The following is an 8,635-nucleotide window of genomic DNA, read 5'->3' on the forward strand; positions in this document are numbered from 1 at the left end:
CATCAGAATGCAAACCAAGCTTCACAGAAACTGTTTTCTTCTAGATTGCATACATCTGGGTCAAGGAGGTAGCCCTAGTTTTTCTTGAGTCAAATCATTCTTGTTATGGGTAAAAGAAAGTGCCAAAAGTAACATTTGCATAATACAGAGAAACCTAAAAGACATCTTTCAGTAGTCATTGTTATGCAGATAAAGCTTGGGCATATTCTTAAATAAACCTTTACTAGACATCCTTAAACTAATTGACGAGTTATGCCCTCAAGATTGTCTGTATATTATCCCTGTTCCATTATTGATAAATCATAACAAACCTATACAGACCTTTATCATTTGCTTAGACTTTTTCATTTTTTTTTTTTTTTTTTTTTTTTTGAGACAGGGTCTTCCCATAGCAGGTCCAGCTTAAACTCACTATATAGACCAGGCTGGCCTTGAACTCAGAGATCCACCTGCCATAAATCCTTCTTAGTAAAATATCTTCATTCCCATATCCTTCCAATATCTTTTAACTTTGTATTATTTAATAACCATGAGGCACAATATCATCAACAAATAAACATTCCATCTGTTGTGAGACTTCCCCTCCAACCTCAAGCAATGTCTATTCCCTTCTAAGGTTCCAGTGTCAACCCACTGTTTGACTAAGGCTTTCCTGGGGAACCAGTGAATTTACTGAGCTTACTTACAGAGATGACTGAGGAGTTCCTGAGGCGTAGAGATGACCTGAGAGTACTTATATTTGAAAGCCTTTCCTAGCCTTTCCCAGATAATATACTTTAGTCCTTCCCAAACCCAGGAGACCATATGTGATTAGGGCCAAATTACATACAGTTGGCTGGGAAGAGGCTGGATCCTCAGGTAAGGGTCCAGTGACCCTGCCTATATCTCCTTTAATTAAAGAATACAATAGTCAACAAGTCCAATTATGATGACCTTCTGTAAGGCATATAAACACAAGGTAAAGACAAGCAATTGGTACACAACCCCCAACATAGTCATTTAAGGAAAACTGTGTTATAGCCCTGTTTAGACTTTAATAAATTTTTTAATAACATTTATAAACAAATTTACCAAGTAATTAATATTTTATATGAACAATTGTTCATATATATGAACAATTAATCTAAATATATTATTATACTGTATAAATTTTGAGATGCCCTTGTAAGCCTTGAAGCAGGTTTTAAACAACCAAGTCTCCTTTAAAAGTTTAGAGATGTTTTACTTAGAATTTGATATCTAGTAAATTATTTAATAATAGTTCTCTTAGTATTAAACATGTCTATACATTTATAATGGTCTCATATAATAAATACTATGGTTAGACATAATGTCATGACAAACCAGTTTTAAAGCCAAGACTGATTTTACTTGTTCCAAGGGAGAAAAGCACAGTCATATCTGAGCCAGCAGAGTTTCCAAGGACGAAAAGCGTCCGCCCCGAACAGACCGTATCTGCCTGCATACCGAGCAGTGCTGTGGGAAACAGAGGGAAAAGGACAAAACCGAAAGGATGAGATAGGAAGACCAGTCCCAGAAGTTATTTCCAGCAATGAAGATGAGTTAACATAGTAGATCAAATCTATAACAAATAGGAGTTTAATTTTCTCAAATTATTCTCAAGCCTTTAGAGGTCTGAAAGCAATATAAACCAGACCAAGAATGTCAAAACCAAAATACTTCCAAAGCGAGCAAACCAAAGAGATATTTTAAAACAAATATTATGAAAGCAAACCCAAACCAAAAGGTATGCAACAAATAAAGTCCTTAAACAACCAGTTCAGCCAATAAAATATATTTAGGGTTTTTGATGGAAATGTATGAAGACAATAATCATAGACATACATGACAGAATTACTTGAGATCTCAGCACAGGAGACATAATATGACATAATTTCATTAAAACTAGGTGCATCCAAAACACGACCTGAAATCAGGTAAACTGTTCAACATACATTCTAACAGGGTAGCACTCTGAGACACACTCCCACCCATGACGAACACAGACACAAGACCAAAACAGAATAAGACAAGCACAGACAAATAACCCTAACCAGGTTGCCGCTAAGTCTAAGTTCCAGAAAAATGACCAGACTTCAGACTTTGTGGCCAGGCGGGTCCAGGGGTGTCCCCTCTGGTACCCGACTAGGGGAAGATTTGCTGTGTCCAGCTTTCCCACCTAGTTTCTCTGATCAGAGCCCAGAACCAGATGGCGACAGATCGCCTGCTAGCCAAAACCAGGAGAGAAACCAAAAACAAAAGTGGTTTCTTGAGCGCTCTCTTACCTTGCCGGTGGTGTGGAGGGAGAAACCGGAGGTCAGACTGAGGAAGCAGAAGCAGCCGGGACTGATGCAAGTCCCCTCTCAGGGAGTTTGCCGGTACTGCCCAACAGCCGAGGCTGATGCAGGTCCCCTACTGGGGAGTCCTCAGAATACTGCCGGGCAGCTCCCTTCTCAGGGAATTTCCCAAAACCGATGGGCCCGGAAGTCCTCTGGACCTCGGTGGAACCTCCAAACGTTATAGGACAGAGTTCGTAAAAAATCACCAACACCACTTTAAGAAGAGTAGCAAGGTAAATTTTAATTTTCGACCGGCCGGGCTGTCTATCTTGGGAGTAGAAGCAGCCCTGATGATTGTCAGGTCAGAGTTTTTATAGGATTACAGAATTATTATTAAAACAGGACACTTGTGAACCAATCAGGTTTGTACAACATAGCAGAATTAGTAATTAGCAACCAATCATTATGCAGACAAGTGATTTAGTCACATAACTTTGCATCCAACTTTGTGACCTTAAAACCAGCCAACTATTTTAGCCATAATAAGTATAATAAGACGGTCAAGGTAAACAACTTCTAGGTGGTCATACAATAACAGGATAACAAGGGTGGTCTTATGCCCTGTGTCAAGGTGACCCAAGACAGCAAGCGGATTACAGAAGTGAAAACAAGCTGGTTAGTCAAATGTATAATGTCTGGAGTTAGCACATTTCATGGTTCATGGCTAGGACAATTTCCCAAGACCCAAGGTTGCCCCCCTTTTCCTTTTGGTGTGGAGCAAAGTTGCTGCTAAAATGGCTCTGAACAAAATGGAGTAACTTAGGGAAGTTTGCTGAGCCAGTTCAAAAACCTGCCCCCTTCTGTCCGTCAGCCAGGAGCTGGGTCAAGAGGTATCTGCTTTTTGTTTTGTTTTGTTTTTTTACCCTTTTAAGATCAAAGGGAAAACTTGCTGTGCTGAAGTGACTCCTGGGGTCAAAAGGTGGAATCTGTTTATCTTGTCTTCCCAGATCATCAAAGGGAAAGCAAGCTGCCTTTGGCCAAACAGTGTAGAAAAGTCTGCTTCTCTTGACTTCAAAGACCAGGGTGCTTATCAACTCAGTTCCTGGTTCTTAGGGGCTTGCAAAACTCATGAGGCCCTGTTGAGGGGCAGGAGGCTGCTGTGGCTCGAAACCCTAACAATATTCTCAGCTGTAGACAGGGAAATCCTGACACCTGTACACTCATGGCAGGTCAGGGCACCATTACCCAAGGCACAGTGACACCTGGTCTTCCCAACCAGGTGCCAATCCTTCCCATGGAAGCCCTGAAGCTCTTTGACTTTTTGTACAGCTGGGATCAAGTCCAGGGACTTGTATATGCTGGCCAACTACTGTGAGCTGAGCCGCCTCATTCCCCAACCAAAAAGAAAATAAACCTGCAGTTTTTAAACCCATGCAAAAGATCCCAGTGGAACACCTCTCCTGGGTCCCACATTAGGCTGGGTCCCACATGTAGGGTGAGGAGATTTTGCACATAGTACCCACATGACCCTGTACTCCCCTTAGCTCCTACTGAGGGAGTCCCTCATTTCCAAAGCCACCTCCAGCCAGACCCTGACAAGTTGGCCTCATTCTGGGCAAGATGGTCTCCTCCTGCACTGTTTGGTTTGTGTGTGTCCCCTAGGTGTTCATGTGCCAGGATCTTGATGTAATGATGGAACATTTAAGAGGGGAAGCAATTTGGAAGAGATAGGTCACTGGGGGTGCAGCCCTGGGAAGAGACAAATGCTGTGTCTGGATGGGTAAGTCCTCCTGAGTATTAGAGTAAGTCCACTTACAGGCTCAGGTGGCCCTGTGACTAATTCCACTTCTCTTCTACCACTGTATGATGAAGCCAAGGGCCCTCAGCAAAGACTCAAGTGTTGGGTCTGCAGGACTTTGGCCCTCAAGCATCCAAAATGATGAAATTTTCTTTATAAATTTCCAGGTTCATGTAGTTTATGATAGCAGTGTAAAAAACAATACACCTTACTCTTTCCAGAGCAAGTCCCCCACTGAGAAGCTGCACCCATGTACCACTCCTAGGGCCTCGCATAAGCCTCTACAGCATGAGGAGCCTAGAGATTCCCTACTTTTAGAGCCTGGTGGTGTGTACCCAGAAAACTCTCATCTAGGCAAGTCTTACATGGAGCTGTAAAACCCACCACATGAGGACAGGCCACAGGAGACTGATGAAGGTCTTGATGTAGGAAAGGATCTAGAGTTATAACCACAGAGCAGAACTACAGGAGAGGTTCTGATGCTCCAAGATTCTGGGTCCCCACTGTGCATCACACCCAATTGGGGAGGTAGCTGAGCCCACACTTGGGTGGTTGGCATTAGGATAAACTGAGGGGCAGAAGTTGATTTCTTGGTTCTGGCCAGGCCCAGCACTTAACACCTAGGCCCTTGTTCTCTCCTCTCAGGTTGAAAACCTCAAAGCCCTGGAGGTAGGGGCCTCTTTTTTTTTTTTTTTTTTTTTTTGGTCTTTATGAGACAGGGTCTCCCTGTAGCCCCAGCTGTCCTGGAACTCACTATGTAGGCCAGGCTGGCCTTGAACTCACAGAGATCTGCCTGCCTCCCGAGTGCTGGGATTAAAGGCGTGCGCCACCGTGCCCAGCCAGGGGGCCTTATTTTAACTTCATAGGTGGGACACAGAGACCCAGAGAAGCATTTTGATACATGCACAGCAGGCCTGTGCCCCATCAGTGGGCAGAAGGAGCAGGTTCTACTGCCCAGTGCCTGTGTGGTCCTTGGCAGACACCTGACATTTCTGGCTCTGGGTTTGCTCATCTGAAAGACTAAGAGGGTTACTACACATCCAGTGTTCCTGGGGAGTTACATTTGGGGGATTATGTATGGGACCCATAGTTGAAGTTGACCAGACATTCTAGCTGTTGGAACTGTGATCTCCTCACACCTCTAATGAATTCTTTGAGGAGCAGCGTTTGACAACACTGCAATCCAGCAGTAGCAGCTGGAAGTCCCACAGGCTGTCCCTGATGGACCCCCAACCCTGATGCCCAATCTAATCCAGCAAGTCAGGACTCCCATGTGAATTGCAGGGCTTTTATTACTGGAATCCTGTAGACACCTGGGTGGGGCAGATAGCTGAGTCTGCACAGTGTGTGATCAGGCAGGTGGTTTCCTTGGGTCTCCTGGCAAAGATGCATTCATTAACAGTAAGGGCTGGAAAAGATTTTCTCCTGCAAAGAGAAAGCCAGGTGAGCTTGTGGACAGCTGGGGCTCCATCAGTAAACCCATCCTGTCAGTGTCCCACATCTGCCCCTTGAACACTTGTAGCCTAGGCAGCGACTTGTTCCCACCTGCTCTAAGGACAGCAGAAAGGGAATCATTCAACTTCTCCACCTGGACATCCCAGGACTGGAGAGGCCAGGATCAGGGTACATTTGGAAAGCTGTCTCCTTTGCTGGCCTGGGATCCATACAGTAACCCTTTCAGATCCAGAGATAAGGAAAAAGGGGAGTTTTATAGAGGCGGAATAACAGATTTGAAAGCTTAGACATGAGATCCAGGTTGGAGAAGGGAACAACTCAATATAACAGTTGGAAGGTACCCAGGCTCTTGTGCTAGACTGCCTTGACTCGGGCAGACTGGAGCTGAGGGGTTTTTTGTTTGTTTGTTTTTTTGTTTTTCTGAGACAGGGTCTCCCTGTACCCGCAGCTGTCCTGAATTCACTATGGAGACCAGGCCTGCCTCTGCCTCCCAAGTGCTGGGATTAAAGGCGTGCGCCACCACGCCCGGCTGGAGCTGAGGTTTTGACAGATGCCACATGGTGCCATGCAGACAGGATCCTGGCAGGTCTAAGCTGGCCTAGCTGAGCTGAATACCCAGGCCCAACAAAGAACTCATAGGCTACCTTGTAGTCGAAGCACACCACCCATCCCCCTATCCCTTCCATCCTCCTCCCCCAGAACAAAGAAAAAAAGAATGCAGCATGGTCTGTGCTGAGTGCACATACACCCTTCCTTCCGTGACCTTGTAGCAAGGAGCACCCAATCAGAGTGTGCCTGTTATCATATATGGAAAACCAAGAAACTCAACTGGGAAGGGAAACAGAGGATATGAAAGGCTGGGTCTTTATTTGTTCAAGGCTCTGCACCGGAGAAGTCATTCTCAGGGAGTATGCTAGCACATTAAACTGCTTCATGGATAAAAGGCCTTAAGGTCTGATTTTCGGTTCAGAGTGCCTACCACAACCAGTGCTCCTCCCTGGTCCTCCCTCCCACCCAACCCCACTCCCAGCACTGTCCATGTCTGCCCCATCCTGACCTCATTCATAAGGTTCAATTTTCCTGCTAAATTCCTAGGGAAGTGTGATGGTTGGGGGAACACGAACTCCACTCTTGCCTGGGATGAGCAGACAGGCAGATAGGCCCCAAGGCCAGACACACACAGACTCACCACCAAATTGTGGGCATTTGCCTTTTCCTCCTCTGTCAACTTTTGATCAACACGTCTTTAGCTTTTCAGCACTGCTCGATACTAAAGGGTTAGCCTCATATTTTTTCACAACATCAATGTAATCATCCAGGGATGGATCCAGGAGTTTATCAACATCCTCTTCCACTGCTGGGCAAATGTCACAATCTGAAACACAAAGACACTCATCAGAACACATCCACCACTGCCCCCTTAGCCTGTACACACTGCCCCAGGGCAGGAAGGTGTCAGAACCCCTAGAGACCCCATACCCCTGAAAACCACACCCTAGCACCCACTTCCCCCTGTGGTCAGGAGCAGGGCAGCTCCAATCAGCATGAGGACACCAACAGAAGTCATGGCACAGGTGGCAGTGGCTCCTACCCAGCTTGGGCCCCTTTTATAGCTGTTCTGAGCTGCACAATAGGCAGGGAGGGGCCTGTGATGTAGACTTTTCCAGGCCCTTCCAGGTCACGTCTTGGAACTTCCTGGGACTGTGGAGGCATGCGTGTGTTTTGGCAAGAAGGTAAATCTTGGTCAACAAAGGGCCCTGGCTCAGTCCTGGTCCCCTCCTTATGGCTCTGCTCAAGGTCAAGTGATAGGAGACAACCAAACGACAGAAGCAAAGGAAAAGCTGACTGGAGAAAGGGGTAAAAGGCCCCCAGATCAGGCCTCCAGAGTGTGACCCAGGTCATGATGTTACACACAGATGTGACCTTGAAGACCCTCTAGGGACTTTATAATTTTTTTTCAGGAAACCCAATATTCGGTTAAAAGTTTCACAATTAGTCAATCCTCAGGACAAGCCAGAGCACAGGCCAGTGACCACTTGGCGATCCCGCCCCAGCTGCTTCCATCCCAACCCGTCATTCACTTGCTCAATGGCTTCATTGGAGCCAGTCTCTCCAACCTAAGTCCTGTCTGCTGACTCTCTGGCCCTGCAATTCTAGTAGCCTTCAAACTTTAAAGCCACTGGTGAATTAAAAGAAAAAAAATAATCCAGGGGCTGGAGAGATGGCTCAGCTGTTAAGAACACTGGCAGTTCTTGCAGACGACCCAGGTTTGAATTCCAGCACCCACATGCCAGCTAACAACTGTCTGTAACTCCAGTCCCAGGGGATCCAACAGCCTCTTCTGACCTCCACAGGCATTGCACGACACGGGTGCACTTACATGCAGGTAATATGTGCATACACATAAAATAAAATTTAAAGAAAAAAAATCCAGGTAGAAACAAAAGGGATACAGAAAAGAAAAAGTCAGATTATCCCTCTTATACTTAAACGAAAAATCTCAGCAAATTATCAAAATACAAAATGAATGTGCAAAAATAAGTAACTTTTTATATCAATCGCAAACTTCCCAAGAAAGAAATCAGGAAATAAATCTCATTCACAATAGCTTTTTTAAAAAATACCCAGAAATAAACCTAAGCAAGGAGGTGAAAAACTTCTACACTGAAAACGTTAAGATTCTGAAGATGAAGTTGAAGAAGACACTTGAATTCCCATGACCATGGACTAGCAGAGTCAGTATTGTGAAAATAGCTGTATTACTAAAAGTTCCCCACAGATGTAACAGTCAAGTCCCAATTCACAGAACAAGAGAAAAGCAATCCTAAAACTCATATGGAAGCACGAAAGGCCCCAAATAGCCAAAGCATCCTGAGCAGTGTTGTAGACATCACTGTATACCTGATCTCAAACTACACTACAGACCCACAAAACCAGCATGGCACTGACACAAAAAACAGACATGTAGACCAATGCAGCAGAGTATACGGTCTGGAAATAAGCCCACACATCTCCAACCACCTCATCTTTAACAAACATGTAAAGAATAGCCTCTTCAACATGTGGAAACATGAAACTAGACCCCTATCTCTCACTGCAGTAT

The 8,635-nt window shown here is 45.1% G+C and overlaps 1 protein-coding gene across 1 annotated transcript; it reads right to left on the bottom strand.

Moving 5' to 3' along the window:
• Positions 1 to 5,472: 5,472 nt before the first annotated feature.
• LOC103739167 (major allergen I polypeptide chain 1-like) lies at positions 5,473 to 7,099 on the bottom strand. Its single transcript, XM_029566626.1, is given in 4 exon segments — positions 5,473 to 5,502; positions 6,722 to 6,770; positions 6,772 to 6,907; positions 7,039 to 7,099. Coding segments are annotated over 4 exon segments (276 nt in total).
• Positions 7,100 to 8,635: the final 1,536 nt, after the last annotated feature.

This window comes from Nannospalax galili, unplaced genomic scaffold, assembly GCF_000622305.1.
Source record: "Nannospalax galili isolate Female #2095 unplaced genomic scaffold, S.galili_v1.0 scaffold159, whole genome shotgun sequence".
Lineage (NCBI taxonomy): Eukaryota > Metazoa > Chordata > Mammalia > Rodentia > Spalacidae > Nannospalax > Nannospalax galili.